The sequence below is a fragment of the Macadamia integrifolia genome, chromosome 4 (genome assembly GCF_013358625.1).
Source record: "Macadamia integrifolia cultivar HAES 741 chromosome 4, SCU_Mint_v3, whole genome shotgun sequence".
In the NCBI taxonomy this organism is placed as follows: domain Eukaryota; kingdom Viridiplantae; phylum Streptophyta; class Magnoliopsida; order Proteales; family Proteaceae; genus Macadamia; species Macadamia integrifolia.
The window spans coordinates 4,490,880-4,510,775 of record NC_056560.1 but is presented as its reverse complement, the minus strand read 5'-3'; the positions used below and the strand labels follow the sequence as shown (position 1 = coordinate 4,510,775).

Below are 19,896 nucleotides of genomic sequence, written 5' to 3'. Positions count from 1 at the left end.
AGACTAAAAAACTTGACACATCGTTAAGCAATATATGTTTTCTCTATCTAATGGTCAAAATTGTCCCACTTGACACATCGTTAAGCAATATGTGTTTTCTCTATCTAATGGTCAAAATTGTCCCATCACCATTTCACATGGCATGGTAAGATGGGCCACTCTGATAGGTGAAGCCTGGATCCTCTGCGGGGAGGCAGTGAGCGACAGTGACATTCAACGGTTAGGGGTGCACGCTAGGGCCTCCCAACCATTGAATACTCAATGCCACTCACCGCAGACGATTTGGACTCTTGATAGGTGATAAGCTTATCGAAACATATTGTGAAAATGATTTTTGCCACATGAAATGTCAGTTATAACTGTAAGCTATCTTCCTCTTTTTCGGTTGAAGTTTTACCAACAATACCAACGTCTACCACAGGAACTCACCTATGTCTGAACTTTGAACTCAAATTAAAACAAATAGGATAGTGTTTTCCACGGTGACAACTCTAAACAATAAGGGGGAGAGAGGGAGGTCATATCTGAACCATTGCATCGTTCAGCCACCGATGAAAGAAAACTTATATTAAAAACAAAAAAACAAGAAAACTTATATTAAAAAAAAAAACAAAAAAAACATCAAATTGCAGTTTATACCATATAAATATGAACTATAAAATAAGGCTTAGTTTTTAAATATTGACTTCATAAATTTTCCAAGTCAAGTAAAGGTGGATTGGTGGTGCAGTTTGCAGATACATTATATTGTAATTTCCCGCAGTAGAGGAGAGACGTGTGTCTATTTCTTTATCATATCATTCTATAACATCAGACGTGAAGATTAGATGTGATCCATTAAACAATAGCTCTCAACCTCTCACTAACCAAGAATTTGGAAGAGAGAGAGAGAGAGAGAGATGTGGGTGTTTTAGTCGTTGAACGAAAATTGTGGAGAAAGAGGAAGAGGAAGAGAAAGAGGCAGATAGGAGCTATGCCATAAGAGAAGGGAGGAGTTGACAGAGTGTCCGATACAATGAATGTCGAGGACCCACGTGTTGGAGCTCGCTTCAGGCACTCCTCTGCAACCACGTTGGGGTTGACCAATGACCACCCGATTCTCATGGCCCCGTCCTCCTCCTTGTTATCCTCCTGTCTTCTCTAATATATATATATATAGAACACCACAAACAAGTGCATTCCAATACCCACCACAGTTCCCTGTCGGTTTTTCTCAGGAATCTCTGTTTCTTGCTTTGTTACTGAGGTAAGTTCTGTTCTCTGATGCTTCATGGATGAGCTAGCTCCTCTTTTGTTCTTCATCTCTCTCTGTGCATGTTTACCTAGATATGATATATTATGGGCTCTGTGATTCTGTTTCATATTCACTAGTTATCCCTTTCTTTTTGGTGCTAGTTCTGTTTTTCTTAAAACCTTCTTGAGCTTAGCTGGCTTCGATTTGGGGGAGCATTTAACTTTTAGCTTATACCCTTTTGATGTCTTCTAATAATTTTGATCAGCACTTCATCAAAAAGAGATTCTAGGATCAATATTTTACCTTCCATTGGCCATCCTTGAGTGTCAGATCTCTTACTGATAGAACCTTCTACACTTTTTGCTGAGTAGCTCTATGGCAAAGTTAAGATGGTGTGAAATCCTGCCACATCCAAGTTCTCAGAAAATTTTCAATTTTAAAACCACCCCAATTTCACCATCTCTATTACCCTCTCAAGAATTTCTTCTTGGAATCACAATAGAACTTTTAAGTGCTCTCCATCAGTATCAGCTTCTTCAAGGTGTGCCATTTGTGGAGGTTTCTCTATTAAACCACTACTATATGCAATTGGAAGCTATACCTTAATACAAATTCTTCCTTACTCTATGTGCATACACTAACCCCATAAATTTAATGACCAGAAACCTTGACTCCATTGTTGATGTCTTCGTCACTGTTATGATAACCTAGTATACCATGTCTCTGTCCTTTCATTTTTCAGGAAATGAGTGAAGACGCAAACGGAAATGAAGGACAACCTAAACGTCCAGTTCCTCGTCTGAATGAGAGGATCCTTTCATCACTCTCAAGGAGATCAGTAGCTGCACATCCTTGGCATGATCTTGACATCGGTACCTACATCTTGATCATGTTCAAATTAAGACTTCGAATGTGAATTGCAAGCAACTTTGTGGGACTAATTCACCTATGTAAATCTCATATACAGGCCCTGGAGCTCCTCAAATTGTCAATGTTGTACGTATTCACTCAAATGATTCTTAGGCATCTGATATCATTGTATTAGATTACAACCATGGTTTCAACTTTCAAGTACACGTTTGGGAAATATATTGCCTATAGTGACCACATATTTCAAATATCTTCTTGTCCAAAACACCAATGTGACTCAGAAGCTTCTGAATATTTCGGCCTCGCCCATTATGCAGTAGACTGTAGTTTAATTGACCATTCCTTCCTGTGGAATGTTTTCCATTAATACTCTGTTTGTTTAGTTCATCAAATTCTAAATGTGGCACAGGTGGTCGAGATTTCCAAAGGAAGTAAAGTCAAATATGAGCTTGACAAGAAGACGGGGCTGATTAAGGTATGCTTATACTGCATTTTTTTTACAATTTTGAATCAAAGAACACTTTGAGCATTAGACATCTAGGCTGTTTGGAACCATTACTTTCTTCTCTCATCTCAGATTATTCCTTGTAATCAACCTTACTGTTGAAATGGATATTTGCCAGGTTGATCGTGTCCTGTACTCATCGGTGGTTTATCCTCACAATTATGGTTTCATCCCCCGCACGTTATGTGAAGACAATGACCCAATGGATGTTTTAGTCATCATGCAGGTAAATAAAAGTGTATGCATTCATTTTTCTGAAGAAAGCACTTTGTTTCACTAATACCTGGCCATACAGTGATGCACTGACAGCAGTTCAAGTCCAATGGTATCAAGTGTGGGTGTCTAAGTCTTGATGGGTTTCCACTCAAATCTTACTATGTTGTAAAATCAATAAATTTCCTCCATTGATATTTGAGCAGGAACCAGTTGTTCCAGGTGCTTTTCTCCGAGCCAGGGCCATTGGACTCATGCCTATGATTGATCAGGTCTACTACTTATGTTCTCTAGTAAAATGAATTGCAAGCACTCGTTCCTCTCAAATTATGTTTGTGTTTGTGACGATTGAGTTGTGTCCAAACCAGGGAGAGAAAGATGACAAGATTGTTGCAGTATGTGCCGATGATCCAGAATATCGTCACTACACTGATGTCAAACAGCTTCCCCCTCATCGACTGATGGAGATAAAGCGTTTCTTTGAAGACTGTATCCTCTTTATCTTTACACTAACAAAAAAATTTGTTACAGGCCAGGCACTTGAGATTTAATTTCACATTTGCACAAGAAGGAAAAAAGTGTTTTCCTGACAAGTAATTCAGATAAGAAGAATGAGAACAAAGAGGTTGCAGTTGATGAATTTTTGCCTGCAGAGACTGCTCATGGAGCTATTCAGTATTCCATGTAAGTTTTTCAACAAACAAGATCTGTTACACACCCCTGAAATATCAAGAAACAGTGAGGAAATTAAAATTAGAGCTCAGAAGTTCAAACTTAAAGATTTCTATTGACTTAACTGGTAACTAAGAAAGTCAAAAGAAGAGTTGACACAATAGGAAAAGCTGAACTAAATTTCTAATAGATCATCTTCTTTAAATTTCTGAGGCAGATGAATATACAGTTACTATTACATGGTTCTTTTGCCATTACATGTGCACCTAACATAGTTATTTTTGTTTGGTGTAGGGACCTTTATGCTCAGTATATCATGCAGACTTTGAGGCGATAGGGGAACAGAGTGAAATCCATTTATCTGAAAATAAACCCTTCAAATTATTGAAAGGAAACCAAGTGATTAATAATTTCTTCCATAAATTTTGTACTTTTGGCTTTGTTGATGCTTATTTGGTTAAACAACTCTATGGAGTGTAAACTAGTATGTTTTTGTTTATGGTTCCTCTGAAATTCACATTGTATTGGAAACCTGGAGATTGCCACTTTTTATTTCAACCTTCTATAAATTTAAGATTTAATCAATCATATTTTCTTGGATGCTCAATAGCATTGGTTGCTGCTTCATTGTTAGAGCTTGAAGATAGAGAAGATGAAGTTTATGCCACAGGTTATGATTCTGTGAATCAGGAAAAGAGGGACAATTCTAAATTTGTTCAACCTATTTGATATCCTAATGAGTCCTGCAATCCACCATGATCCACCAATTAATTTTGTCAATCAATAGGTGTGTGGGAGGTTTTGTGATTGAACTAAGCTTTTGACAACCCTACTTCTATATGATGGATTGTTATATATCTCCTCTCTGTATATATTGTCGAATGAAAAAGGAGTCGAAATGTTAAAACAAGAGGTTGAATGTGTTTTGGACTTCTAGAACCAAGATGAAAGTTGTGAGAATTTTCTTAAATCAAAGACAATTTTCACTTCCTTTCTCATCAACCTTGTTGAATTATCCAATCCAAAAGCTTAAGCTAATAGGTGGAGAGGCTCAACTAGTATGTGACGTCCTCGAAGGTTCCATAGTTTTCTAATGTGGGATTATCTCAACATTTTTCCTTATATGGTAGACCTCTCTCAACCCAATTATTTAAGCTTTTGGGATAAACATTTCAACAAAACCAAATGTATAGATAAAGAAAAGAGGTGGCTAATCAATTAGTAGATGAAGCCAAAGTAGAGAAGCATCTTACCAATTTGCTGATTCCTTTCATTCTATTCTCAATGATGGCATCTTCAAAGCCAATGTTATGATTTGGGTGAAATTTGGGTATGCCACACCCAGATTTTGAGTTCTTGATTCTATTGGGACCCAGTTTTTCTCCACCAATGTCATGGTGAAGAGAGAATCTCTTCATCTATCCCAACTGGCACCCTCTATTCAATTGGATTGGAGTAGGGTATTTTGGATCATGAACAATAGGGCGTGAGAGTTAATGATGAACCTAAAGTCCAGCCTTAATACCATCAGATTCTCTCTTCACCCTAGATGGATGAATGAAAACTTAAGCTTTCTTATCAGGACCAATGCATAAATGCGGAACACACAAGATACAAACTACTTGTAACCATCAGATCTAGAGATAAGCTCACCTATAATTTAGCTAAATGGGCAATCCAGTGGCAAAGATATGATTTATGGGATAGGTCTTTTTGCTCAGTGTTATGGTACCCATTATGTCCCAACTTTGTGCCTTTTGGAGTTTCAATATTAGAAATTTCTTTGCTGTTAATAATAAAAAGGCCATGAAATGATATGTGATCTACACAAAAATTTGTAACATGGTAATTGGATAGGACCCAATTTTTATGGACTAGTAGACGTAAGGTCCTTACTCACATGATTCACTCAAGATGGATAAAACAAAACATTGAGAAATCTGAGAATACCCAGAGGATGCATAGACCAAAAGGGTGTGGATAAACATTCGTAGGATGGCATTTCATTACATGTGCGAATCGTGATTTAGTATTCATAACCACAGCAAAAGGCTGATATGCTTCACATGTTTATAAATACGATTATAAGGAAAATGGCCGTTGCAACTTTGTTTGGGACTACAATGGACATGTATGACTTGAAGGTCCTCCAAACATTAGTCCGAGTTAATCTCCATGAACATGTATAACTTAAGAATAGGCGATGGACATGAGGAAGATATTGTTTATATATATGATGAATAGTATAAGCTTTTTAATTTTTTCTTTTGTAATACATTTTCAGGGTGTTGATAAGATGAAATCGAGGGGAATTTTGATGGGGTTAATCATGTCTTACCGAAAGCTATTGCTCTTATGCATTCTCGTAACAGATTATGGGTCTTGATCACATTATGAAGCCTGATTCGTCTCTATTTTATCGTTTCAGAATACATTTGAAAGCCATAATTTATCTGAGAATGAATAGCAAGCACAATGTTAGAGCAAATACCAAGATACACGAAAATAAACAGACAATAGATCCGCACAACACAGAGATTTAACAAGGTTCACACACCGGTGTGGTATGCTATGTCCTCGGGTAAAGAAAAAGATGTTTCACTATGCAGAAGAGAGATCACACCCAAGCAGTGGCGAAAAAACTCGCCCTGAAACCTTAGCTCAAAAAACCCCCAAAATATAATGACTTTCTCAACAAGACAACAATACATAATATACTCCAAGTCACGGGTTGATCCATCGGGTCACGGTCGATTCGGTAGAATCATACCGCAGGGGCGTAGGCCTAACCCCTCTGCTTCTATCACAGATCTCAAAAAACTTCTCATTCAAGTCGCCACCAAAATATGTCAGAGCAGGTCAATATTCAAAATGAGTCTAGAATTCAAGACAAACTTAACACACAATAACAGTCAAATTAAGGTTGTGTCTAGTATAATCCATTGAATGCAATATTGACTTATAATGCATTCAAAGGATATATACAAAATGCAACATTAGTTTCTATTAGTGACCGTTTCCTTTCAAGTCTCTTAAAATCTGAAGCTTACTTTACCAAAGGCAAAAAATCTAATTGCAATAACTATGGATGATAAGCACACAATCATAATAATTGCTATTTGGAACGTTGAATTTTACATAACATGTTCAGATCTCTCAGTTTCTAAGACAGAGATCCATATGAAGGTGGCCGGGCACCATATCAATTTGGAAACAAATCGAGTGATTAAGAATCTCTTTGTGTGATTGGTCCTACTTTTATGCTTTCTCTTAATCACAGCAATCAAAGGTTCGAGTGGTTTATCTTTTTTTTTTTTCTGGTAGAACGGTTCGAGTGGTTTATCAGGGCATAATTTGGAACGGTCTTTAGCGATTTCTCACCAACCCTCTCATTTTCGAAATCGATGCGAATCTGATTCTAGGTTATTAAACCCTGCATGGAGGTGATTTAGCTACTATTTTCTATACTAGCAATTAGTAGAAGGAAAACGGCTTGAGGGAGCGTGGCCCCTACACTCAGACACATGTTGGATCAAAATAATTAATCATTTTCCATCAATTAGAAAATAACATCTATGTGGATGCTTCTTTGTACATTCTTATTGGCCGTTGTGCACGTGTAGGGACCACAACCCTTGTAGGAAACATTTCCCCAATTAGTTAAAAACAAAGGAAAAATTATGTCCCCTCCCCTATAGTTTGTCGAAATTACACGTGGATCCAAGAGTTTGAAAGAATTACGCCCCTGACTCTAGCGGTGTTAGTATGATGTTAGTTTTAAACCTAAAAAGACAATATTACCCTTTAATGGAAAAACAACTTAATGTTGAAAGACCATTATACCCTTATGTTGTCTTATACCCAAACACCCAAATCTCTTTCGTGAAACCCACTTGCAGGTGGTGGTGCCGCCACAGTTGCTCATGTGCCCTACCATCTTCAAACTCCATATTGTCTCTGAACCGGTAATCATGCATGTAAAAAGCACCAGCAGTCGGCACAACAATTGGCTCGTTCTCCCTCTTCTCATCTTCCACATGATTGTAGTCGTTATTTTGAAGTTCGCTTGGTTCATCGCTTGATATTCCCCGTCTCCAATAGATACTAGCGCTGCGACGTGAACCTCGAAATCACTCGCATCGACATCAACTCTCCCCTCAAATTCCCCTTCTTATTCTTCTTCCTCCTCCTCCTCCACCTCTTCTACTTCTACCTCATATTCTTCAACATCATACTCAGGTGCTCCACCTTCACCCTCCGATTCATCATCCAAACCGGTCGCAGGCCTCAACAGCTTCTCTCTCTCCTCCCCCTCCTTCCTCATCATCACTCGCTTCCCTCCTCCGCATTGCCAAGGTCAGCATTGCCTCCTCTGGATCGCTCTCATAATCCTCACCTTCAATCGCCATCTACTCTTCAATTAACCTAAACCAGAAATCTCAAATCCAATCCAACAGACACAACACCCCCAAAAATATGAATTTTATACAAAAAAATCTCACAACTTCTCAACAATTTCACTAAAAAGAAACTCCAAATTTCTTGATTCATAACGAATGGAAGCCAACCTGGAAAGATTGAAAACCAATTTAAAGACCTAAATTTTAATCTCTATATTTTGTATATAACATGATAGAGTGGTCCATCAAGGCCACCGACGGAGAAATGGCCAAAACCCTCTCGGCCCATCTGGCCAAGGCCCTCAAGCTGCAATTGACGTCAGCGTAGGGAAGAGAAGCCATTGAAGTTAACGTTGAACTTTGGCCATGAGGCGGAGGCCGAGCTCAGTTATAAAGTCTTCCAGGCCCTGCCATTGAACCCATTACAGGTTGGCTTCCTTTTTTTGTTTTAGTCGAAGGGCATGTAGGTAAGTTCACCTATAAAGAAGGGTATTTTGGATATTAAATGTTAGTGATATCAAGTGATGTCATCAATTAACAGTCTCATTTAACGGGTACTAACAGATTGGACTTAATTGTGAGAATCTTATAAAATTCAGGGGAAGGGGGTGTAATTCCTTCAAACCTTTGGATCCACGTGTAATTTTGACAAACTACAGGAGAGGAGAATGTAATTTTCCCAAAATATAAAAAAGATCTCTGTCAGGCTGCATGCCTCATATGCCCAAACAACAAAGGGGAATGACATCTTGAATTTGGATCCGTTTCATGTGCGTTTACTTGGATGCACATGTGATGATCCAACACCTGTCCCAACTCATGCCATTATAAGGGTAAAGAGAGTTATATATGAAAACAAAAGGGACATGCATTGGTTCCTTGCATGTACTTTTAGATGAATGTACATGCAGATGATCAAAACTTTGACGGTCGGCCTGGCCTAGATAGGAATGTTTGTGCTGCAACCCTTTCTTTCATATCTTTTGATCAAAGCCCTTGAAAATTAATATTAGTAAACATACTCACCACAAATTAGCCAAAAAATATTGAGGTGAGGGCAAATCAGGATAAAAATCAAGGTTAGATGGATCACAGACGTCAACCCTTCCCACCCTGAAATTTTCAGGGCCAGAATTTTTCGGTCCGGAAATATACGGGCTGAGGGCCAAACTTGCAACCCCTACATGTCACACACTCACACTTCCCTGAGGTACCCAGTAAAGGAACCTGAGAAAAAGAACAATTTTTCTTCGTTCCCTGATCCCTTCTCCGTTCTCTATATCAGTTGAGAACCTGGGCAGTGCAAATCGCAGCTTGCAAGAGGAGTTCAAGCTTCAGTCGCCGGACGTTTAGAGGTAAGGGCATAAGCCTCTTGGCCTTTCCCTTCTCCATGTCTCCCTGCTCTGTTTCCTGGGTAAAGCTTTAAGGATTGTCTCATCAATACTTGGTTAAAGGACACTTCATTATCTTAGTTGATTTAACTGTTGTATGCTTCAAAATTTCCAATCAAGAATGCAAATTTCCACTGAATATCCTGCCCTGAAACATCGGAAAACCCTATATAACCCTTATTCTGAACCAATCAGATCTCTAATCCCGAACATCGGTGTCTATTGATTTCCAGTGGAATTTTAACAGAAGAAAAGAGAAATACGCGTTTCTATGCCAGTGATACTGCTTTGTTAACGTCAAGAGGAGACTCCACCGAAACAGTGCTTCCCCTTAGTTTCTGTTTCTTGACAAAGGAGAAGGTTGAGGATCAGGATTCAGGATCAGTCAGACTTTCCAGTTCTACGCTTGTACTAAGCAAAAATAACATATTTCCCCTTTTGGAAAAATTGCATCTTAATATAAAGTTTAAACTCCATAGCAAAGAGATCATTGTGTAACTCAAGAGGACAAATAGAGTCACAAGCCTTGTTCAATTGTCGCTAGTGGTGCGACATGCAGATTTTTTTTTTTTTGGGTTTTGGGTACCACATACCGAAATTCTTAAGAAGATGAATGTCGTTTTGTTTCGACTTGATGATGAACACATCACCTCTATATTTTAAAATAGCCTGGTATTTTTGCTTCCAAATTTTTGAGTAAGAACTGTATCAAACATAAACTTATCCATATCTGATTTTTTTCTGTATCCTTTTTTTTTTTTTTTTGAGGGGGGTTTAATTTTAAAAGTACTACTGAATTTCAAGTCCAATTAATATCTGAAAATATCGTTTTCCAATTTATGCTTCTTTGTCTGTATTTACTAGCAGTGGCCTGATTGTAACATTTCAGTTTCTTTTTTTCTTTTCTGAACAATGCCAAACTATCTTTAGCGATAGTTATTTTGCCTTGGAGCATCTCTCCCAATTTAGTATGTTATATTGCATTATATAAAGAATAGCATTTGTTTGATTATATTAAAAAAAATATAGCGTGTGAAGGTATCTTTTAAATGTTAGCTAATACCATTTTCCACAAATGTTCTATCTGTTCAATTTCATGTCATTTCATGCAACATGAACATGGATTTTGACTCGTGTTCAATTTTTTTTATCAGCATTTGTTGATAAATTTCTTGGGTTCAGCATACATCTGTATTTACTTGGTCTTTTGTTAATCAAGTTCCATGTTTCAGCTTGATATCTTCCATTTACACTTTTTGAGATGTTTCTGCTTGTCAATTTCGTTCAACCATCAGCTTGATCATGCTGTTGGAGAAGGGAGAGTTAATAACTATACTTCTTGGTGGCAGGTATATCTAAACAAGATGGGGATCATAGAAAAAATAAAAGAAATTGAAGCCGAAATGGCCCGGACACAGAAAAATAAAGCCACAGGTTATTTATTCTTTACTTTAGATGTTACAAGATAACAGCCTTGCCTCATATTAGTTTATATTCTTATTTTTCTAATATTTCTACATGTCAAAATAATTTGTTGCTATATAGCATGTTGCGTTACCTCAGGTAAAAGGGGAGAAGTGATCATTATCATAGTCTTGACTCTATTTTGAGAATTATTTTTTTATAGCATTAAATGAAAATTTCCTAGTTGCTTTCTATTTCTTTTATTTTGTATCTTATAAATTGTAGGTGTGCCCCTACTTGTAAAGGATGCAATTTTCCCATTTCTTTTCTATTTCATATATCGAGCCAATATCTTATTCTAAATTTGTGGTTCCAGTAATGCAGAGTCCTGAGAACTAGCCCAAATTATGATTTAGGTCAGAATCTGCTAGGGCTTTTTAGGGAGATAAACAGATTTTCTAAAGTGTGGAAACAGAGGTGAACAAAATTTAGTATAATAGCAAAGAAACAGGAAAAAATGAGCAGCACTTCCAGAACAGAGTACAATTAGAGTTATGTAGATTGAAAGAGCAGAAATAGAATAGGATAATTTCAGAGGCAAAAAGCAGGGAAACGTAAACAGTAAGAAAATAAGACAGAATTAGAAACCTGAAAGAGAAATAAAAGTTTTAGGGTATGAAAAGAGGAGTTCTGTACTTTCAAACCTTATTAAACCAGGTTGGGTTCTCACTTTTCAGACCAGACAGTCAATATCAACTGTTTCAGAATTCCTGATGCAGTTGTGACTGCCCAATTGGGCTTCGGGAGACTTTATTTCGGGCCAAGAATGGGTTCTATGGGCCTTGGATTACTTGTTTATGGGGTATTTAATGGGCCTCGGATAGCTTGTTTATGGGGTATGTAATTGGCCTAAATTATATGCCCATAATGTGGGGGAAGTCAGTACAAGAATAAGTGTCATTGTTAGAAGAGTTTGAGTTGGATTAGGCATTGTTAGCAAATATAGGAGTTTGAGTTTGAGTTTGAGTTAGAGTTAGATTAGGATACTTGTTAGCAAATATAGAGTTATGTTTTGATTCGATTTAGTTAATTCAGTCTGTGAGAGTGATTAGGAGGACTTTTTTGAGTCTAGTTAGGAGTTTTAATGAGTCATTATACATGTAAAAACCCCCCATCATTCAGACATGTTTTTTGGTTGTGAAATTTTTTGTTTTTTTTTTTAAAGAGTTCTGGTGTCGTATAGCCATGCATACAGGATTAGTGTTCTGGATCTGGCCATTTGCTCCTCGCCCTCAATTCCTCTCTACTGTTGTTTGTCATATTCTTCTTATCCTGCTTCTTCTCTTGATCCCTATTATATTCTCTGCTTCTCCTCCTGTTCTTCAACTTGATTTCAGTGTTCTGCAACAATTCTTCCTGGATATTAATTCTGACTTACTAATATGAATATTTGAGAATTGTTCTTCAAATTGATCTCTAGTTTGGTTTCTTAGTTCTTGAAGTTGGCTTGAAATATAAACGGTCAGAGAATCATCTACCAATTCTACTATGATTTTTGAGATTCTCATACCCGTTGATAGATCTGTTGAGCCCTTACACTCTACCAGGTTTTTTAGTCAGATCTGTCCGTTGTTTGTTGATTATTCAATACCAGCAAAAAGATTCAAATCTGGTCTTCAGCAAGTACATTCAGTTAGTTAGGTCAGCTTTAATTCTTCTTCTTCCTTTTCTAGACTTTGAATCCCCATCACCATCTCAAAAGGATAGCATGAATCCTGTTTTGGAGAGTATATGAAGAACTTTCATTGTTCTCTTCTGGTCTATCAATGGCTTACGTATAGGTAAGGGTCCAAGCATCAGTTTACAGAACAATGACTCACTAAATTTAGAAATAGAAGTAGGACCCAGAACTCAGTGAAAAAAAAGAAATTGAAACTTTCTAGTTGCTGAGGTTAGTTTTTGGTAGAACAACAAAGGAAACCGAACATTGGCTAGGCTCTTGCAAGAATTAGAAACTGACAAAGAACAAATTGGAACTAAGAAAAGACTGCTGGAAAGACAGAAGAGGTTCTGGGAACCCCACAGCAAGGGTTTTTCCTTAGCCTATTGTCTTCTTTTGCTTATCTGCTGCATCATCTCATTAATTTATTTCCCTGATTAATATCCAATATGTGAATTCAAAATATTTTGTTGTTTTTTTCTTCTTCTTTCAGCATCATTTCCAGTTCACTTTTGTCTTCATTTAATTTGTTAAATAGTATTGAAAAATACAACTGATATCTTTCAATACAGAGTATCATCTTGGACAGCTAAAGGCAAAGATAGCAAAGTTAAGGACACAGTTGTTGGAGCCTCCAAAAGTAAGCAGTGTTCCTTTCCGTGGTTGATCTTATGTTTGTTCCTTACGCCTGCAAACCACTTAGTTATGTATATGCAATATGCTCTGCTAAAACTTATTCTAAATGTGGTGGGGTTGCTACATGATTGCGGTTTCCCCCTTACATACTATGCTCTACATTCTATTTAAGGTCAACCGGTATGGATATGCTATGTGCCTATGTGTATCATCATTTATCTTTAATATTATACATTGATTGGAAGGAAAATCCTACTTATATCCAAGTCTCACATGTGCCTGTAATTCTCAAGTAGCCTAATTATTCACTTTAGTGCAAAAGTTTTTGTGGCTGAGCGCTGAGGAAGTTTAAAAGAAGTTATCTTTGGATGGTCCACCTAGTTATGCCACATGGCATGATGCTGCAATTTTAGCTGTTGGATATCTTGGGAATGATCTTGATTGGCCACATGTCAAATTTTGCACTCAAAATAAAATCATTTACCTTCCCATGCATGGGCTTCTTTCCTTGTATTTTTCAGCTGCTATGTGTTGGCATGTACTAATTTACCCTCTGATGGTCATGAACTTTCAAAGCTCTATTTTGCCACAAAGCTGTGTGATGTAGATAAGTCACTTGGGCTTATTTTATTACAAATAAGCCTTGGGTTGTGTTATGTATGTGTTGGGCCTTTGATCCCATGGGTTTTCTTTGAAATTGACCACTTTAACAGACCTAAAATATGGGTAGAAGGTAGGAAAACGGTATTTTATTCATTAGTTTAATTAGTTGCTATTTAATTCAATAAAGGCCCATTAGGCCATTAGTTGGTTGTAAAGTCCTATATGGACTATTAGGTAGTTAATCTTACTCCATGTTGGAGTCATAAAGTCAAGTCCTAGTCCTATTTTGAATTCTTTGTTGTAGTAGGAATGTCTAGTCTTATTGGGAAACTAGCTCCTAGTTGTAGTAGGAGTGTCTAGTCTTATTGGGAAACTAGCTCATAGTATTAGTATGATTGTAAACTTCCCCTCTATAAAAAGAGAGGCATATGTACCATTATTGGATAGATTTGAATGAAAGAAAGTTTGCAACTAAATGTTTAGAGCAGCTGAGATAGCTGTGGGTGAGAAGCTTAGGCTGAGATAGCCACTTCCTTTATTCTCTTTCACCCTTCTCAATCCTCCATCTGTTTTTTTTTTATTTTTTATTTTTTTATTTTTTTTATTTGCTGTAACATTCAAGAGGTATAGTACAGATTTTGATAAAAGTCTCCAGAAATCAGAACCGATCAGCAATCCTAGTGGGAATAGGAGAGAGATCGATTTCCTCTCTTTCTCTCTTCTGTACTCTGTTCAGCCAGGTCTTCAATCAAGGTATTACAGGCCTCATAAAGGTCGCACGATCCTTACCTAGTCACTGTTGGAAGCATTCAGCTACTGTTCTTGAAGGTTCTTCTCAGTTTTCTCTCCTAGGTTAGAAAATCAAGAAAGCTTGTAACTTCACAAACAACCGTCAGAATCCTCTCAACTTTGGGGGTTTTTGTACCCTCCATAGGGACTATCTTGGCCCAAGAGTGCAACTCAATCGAACTCCTACAGCCCTGGCCGCACTCTCTCTCTCTCCAGCTCTATAACATGTTTTTCTCTCTCCTATCGGGTTAGGTTTTGGGCTGGTTTTGCTCCTATATGGGTATTGTATCCTTGGGGATTTATTTGATGGTATTATTTCTTTGTTTCTTACTCCTATTTGTATTGTTTGGGGTTATAAACTGCGGAGTTAGTTACTTGTAATCTACTCCTGCATTACTGTGTTTATTTCATTGTAAAATATTTTAGGTGATTTTTGAGAATCAATCAATCAATACAGTACTGTATGAGGATTAGAAAGGGAGAAAAATGTTCTACTGGTATGCAATACAAAAAGTTGGCAAACAACACCGTTTTTGAAATTCAGGATGTTGTTTTGCCAAATTAGTTATGGTACCTCGACTGTTGGCACTCTTGGTACTCATTCACCCGTCATATGGCTGGATTATTTCCCTCACTGAGTCATGTCCAACCAAACAAATGTGAAATGGTGGAAAAAAAATATAAAACAAAATTTATAAATAATAATTATTTTCCTGTAAAATATTTTACGGTGAAACAAACACAATTAGCCAACTCCATTTGGACTGAAATGTGACATATGAGTGTGGGACCTTGGGATCTACCTGCATGGCTGCATCTACAAAATCCTGCCATGTTGCAGAACTAGTGCCCATCCAAAGATTCCTGTTCTGAAACACTGTCCATGAAATTTACTCTAGTTTTCAAGAATTGTTGATGCTTTTGTCTGCTTTTTTCTGTTATAGGTTTATAGCCTTTGATCCCCCCTCCCCTCTTGGAATAAACTGCAAGTATTTGCTGGGTTTCTCAATTATAGATGTCCTTTCATATGTGCTTTAAATTCTTATTTTGTTCTCTCCTTCCATAATTTTAATTTGGCCATCATTTCTTTGTAAATGTTATGGACCAGGGTTCTAGTGGAGCTGGAGAGGGTTTTGAAGTTACAAAATTTGGCCACGGACGTGTTGCACTAATTGGATTTCCAAGGTTTGTCACTTTTCAGGAATTAGAAATACGATTTTCTCTAAAGGTAGGAGTCATGTGCTTCCTACCTCTTGTTGTGATGATACTCCCACTTTGCTGAAGGTGAATCTTCTTGCCCGGGCCATCGATTGTGCCCGAGGAATGTTAAAAGTTTCGCTAATTTAAGATAGCCGTTGGCATTGGGATGCTAGGACCCTTTTCGCAGTTGTGTGATGGTCTATGTAACAGTAGGAAATTTAAAGGAAGACAGTTGTCTTAGAAGATGTGTCAACATTAGCTTACATTACTATAATATTTATATATTACAATTATATTTTCTTGCTAAAGTAATACCATTTATCCTACTTGCTTACTGAAAAGAAAAGCCAAGAGTTGATTGATTGCCTTTGCATCATATAATAAAAAACAACATGCGGATGCTTTATTTCCCTCTCTGACCCCTCTTTTCTTGATTAGTAAATATGATTTCCTGAACAGATAATGCAGTTCAAGGATCTAGAAAGGAAGATAGAAGAAAGAACTACAAGCAGGATCACTATTTTCAAACTATATTTGAGAACTTGAAAAAATATGGTATATGTTGATGATCAGATTTCAGTAATTGATGAGATAAGTTTAAAACAGAACTCAGAATGATAGATCTGAATATCAGAAGCTGAAAAGATCCAGTAATATGAGATCAATGTGGAGAATAGAAAGGAAGAGAGATTAAATAAGAGATTCAAGAAGTAGAATAGGGAGAAGAATTAAGAAAGATGGCACCTGATTGTAGGAGATGATTAGAACTAGGAGGAGGCAGTATAAGAGCAGGCAGACAATCCCGTATGCACTATTCTGCAGCACCAAAACTTGTAAGAAAACTCAATATTGTTTATTTTAATCATGTCTAACTGATGGGTGTGCGTACATATCTAATGATTAAAATTTCCCAATCTAACTCCTAAAAGGACTCCTAAAGTCCTAATCACTTTCACACCATAAATAAAGTAAATAGACTCAAAACAGAACTCTTAAAAGGCTACTAAATATCCTAATATAACTAAAACACTTAGATTTAATGACTAATCCTGTATGCTAACTTCATCCCCACCACTTTTGGGCCTATACATTAGGCCTGTTGCAATGAAACCCAAGAAAATAAAAGGTGCAACCTATAATATAACTACCCAAAGCTTATTTTTAGCCAGTTGTACAGCCACCTGCCACTTGTGGGCCTTCCAAGTTGACATCTAGACCTCCATAAGGGGGATCATATTCTAATGCAGCCGCATCAGCAAATAGAGGTTTGTTTGCTTGTCGGTTATTGTAGAAACTGCATGCTTGTGATACTTTATCTTTGCAAAATAACTGAATTTTCATTTTTGTGGTAGTGTGGGGAAGTCAACACTTTTAACTCAGTTAACGGGGACACATTCTGAAGCTGCATCCTATGAGTTCACAACTCTTACGTGTATTCCTGGTATTATCCATTACAATGACACTAAAATTCAACTTCTTGACCTCCCTGGAATCATTGAAGGTGCTTCAGAAGGCAAGGGACGTGGCAGGCAGGTAAACAACCCAAGCAATTATTCTATGCATTTTTTGTGTCATTATTTGTTTATATAACAATTTTGTCATCTTCTTCTTCTCTCTCTCTCTCTCCCTATAATAATAGAGATGACCTCTATAGAGAAACTAAGTGTTGCACTAATTTGTTCTACTTGTCTAAGTGAGAAGAATTACCTTTGAAAATACAGAAGTTTGACATAATGTCTCATCTGACAGGTTATTGCGGTGTCTAAATCATCAGACATTGTGTTGATGGTTCTTGATGGTTCTAAAGTAAGTTCACTTTTGTAGCTATCTCCCGTTGTTATTGTGTAGCCTACCGGTTTTCAATTTGTAATGTTTACCCTCTAGCACCCACAATGCTTTCCTGTTTTTTCATTCAAAAATAAGATGACTCCAGACATAATGCCAGACAGGTTTTTTTGGATTCTCGTATTGCTTTATTTTTTTCCGGCATCTTCAATGATTATTTATTTTATTCAATTTTTTGAACTGCAGCCCCATAATGCATATGATTTTTCTTTGATTGGCTTACTTTATACCCTGTAGCTTAATTCATTCTTTATTTTCTTTGAGGAATGAAAAAGGATAATTTTATATCTTTTTTGATAAATCCTTAACATGACAATGCTTTGTGAACTGTGTCACATAACAAGATTACATTTTTTCCCCATATGGCAGACTTGGATGGGTACAAGTGGGCCCATGTGATTCAGGACGTCCCACCCACCTCACTAGTCACTTTTTAGCATGAAATAAGCATAGGAAGTGGTTAAATGTGAGTTTGAAGTTTCATAGAAGCACAAAGATGCAATTTCACTGTAATGGAATCTCGTACTATTGTAGATACTGAAGTCACAAAACTGATGTCCTTTTTGACGAGAGGCTTTGATGTGATCCCTGTTGAATATTTCCTTTTTGTCCTCGAATAGTTTCTCATAAATTTCATTCGAATTAATTTTCTAACTTGTATAGTACACCAAAATATTTGTATAGATGTATTAATTTGACCTTAGTTTCACTCACTTTTGATTTGCTTTTCAACCTATATGGTATAATATCTGCAACAAAATCTCGAGAGCACAAAACATACTCTTTTATTAGGGTGCTGCATTGGGCTGCAGCTAGTGCCGTATTCAAATAAGTCCGTACTCCTTATCTGTGGGTTGTTGGCATGGTCAGAGAGAGCATAGGGACTACTTTCTTGGTTTACTGAAACCTTATTGGGGAGGATGACTTGGTGAGTGCTAAGCTTATGTCCTTCTGCATTGGTTGAACTTATATTAGAGATGTGGTATTGGTAAAATTGTGGTTCAAGGTGCCACAGCAGTTGTGATTGGTTGGCCTAGATATGCCAGAGACCAGCTGATGGAGTGGCTAGAGAAATAGAGGAAGAAGGGCTAGCATATGGGTCTATTCCTAGTTCTAGTAGGTTTCAGTCCATATTAGTCAGATTGTGGGTCAGTTTCCTTTGTTAGCATTCGGATTGAAGTCTTGGTATTAATTCTAGTGGCATCAGTAGTTTAACATTTGCACTCTCTCTTTTAAATATTTAAGTTGGAGTCCTAGTTAGTAGGAATTGTAAAACAGTTATAGCATCAGGTTTATTTAAAGTTTTCCTTTTGTAATTCTGATTTCTACTTGGGTTGGAAGAAGGGAAGTCTGTTTCTGAAGCTTATGATTCTCTTTGGTACCAATTCTCATAAACAATTGTTTCATTTCTCAGAAAGGGTTTTTTAGAATGGATACTGAATGAGAAAGAGACGTAGTTTAGCTACAAATTTGGATAAGAAAACGAAAGTGGCGCCCCAGTCCTCTTGTCCCCCCCCTCCCTCCCAATATGTATATTATATATTTAATATTCACTGATGTTAGTATATTGATAAAACTGCTCTGTTTTCTAATGTTTACCTTCAGTTTTAGCTGTTCCCCCTTGTCTGGATTTCTAGAGTTTGTTCTACCAGCACTCCTTGTTTATGTCAACACAATATTTGTTTCCTTATCGACAGATCCTAGTAATGCGAATATGCTTGATCATATAATTATAAGGCATAGTTTTCAAAGTTTTAGGTGACCCAAGGCACTGGAGAGGGGTCAAAAACTAAGGCGACAAAGTGCCCACCTAGGCGTCTTATTTCTTTTATATGTTTATTATTATGTATCCATTATATCTAGTATAGAATAATATAATTATGCTTACACATTACAGCAACAACAAGAGAGATTGAATCTAGGCACTAATTGGCTTCTATATCTGGCAACATCATGTCAGAAAAAACATTATTTAGCTGGCATGGGGGAAAAATGTAATGTAAAGAAGAGGACAAGAGAAGTGAACTAGTGAAGTTCAATTTTTTCCTTCAAAATTTTTTTTTTTTTTTTTGGTTAGTAATTGTTCCCATGCTTCTCACCTATATACAAACTTGTACCCAAGCAGATAAAAATGTTAGAACCAGCATTATTTAGAGGGGGAAAAAAAGCGAAGTAAAAAAAATCATCCTTCTAGAGAATAAGGCGGGTGACTGCCCAGACCTTGGAAACCAGATTGGACACTTAGGCGACGCCTTGATCTCTATGTTATAAAGAATTTCTGAAACATAAATTGTGTGTTCCTTGTTGAGATGCTATGTTAAAGTGCTATGCATGATATTTTCCATCTATTTCTCTCAAAAAAATTCATCTTTTCTGTATGTATCTTCTCTCTCTCTTTTTTTTTTTTTCTTTTT

General features: G+C 37.0%; 2 protein-coding genes across 2 annotated transcripts in view; both read left to right on the top strand.

Moving 5' to 3' along the window:
- Positions 1 to 1,168: 1,168 nt before the first annotated feature.
- On the top strand, positions 1,169 to 4,127 carry LOC122077245 (soluble inorganic pyrophosphatase 1). Its single transcript, XM_042643130.1, has 9 exons — positions 1,169 to 1,246; positions 1,977 to 2,106; positions 2,202 to 2,230; positions 2,514 to 2,579; positions 2,728 to 2,835; positions 3,029 to 3,094; positions 3,191 to 3,311; positions 3,425 to 3,506; positions 3,789 to 4,127. The coding sequence occupies exons 2-9, from the start codon at positions 1,980 to 1,982 to the stop codon at positions 3,829 to 3,831; spliced, it is 642 nt and encodes a 213-aa protein (XP_042499064.1). The 5' UTR covers positions 1,169 to 1,246; positions 1,977 to 1,979; the 3' UTR covers positions 3,832 to 4,127.
- Positions 4,128 to 9,008: 4,881 nt separating this feature from the next.
- LOC122077281 (developmentally-regulated G-protein 2) overlaps positions 9,009 to 19,896 on the top strand; it is a gene marked incomplete in the record, with an annotated part of 21,816 nt that continues 10,928 nt past the window's right edge. The window contains 6 exon segments of the mRNA XM_042643174.1: positions 9,009 to 9,249; positions 10,635 to 10,719; positions 12,982 to 13,049; positions 15,546 to 15,622; positions 16,990 to 17,170; positions 17,387 to 17,443. Of these exon segments, the coding sequence (XP_042499108.1) occupies positions 10,650 to 10,719; positions 12,982 to 13,049; positions 15,546 to 15,622; positions 16,990 to 17,170; positions 17,387 to 17,443 (453 nt within the window).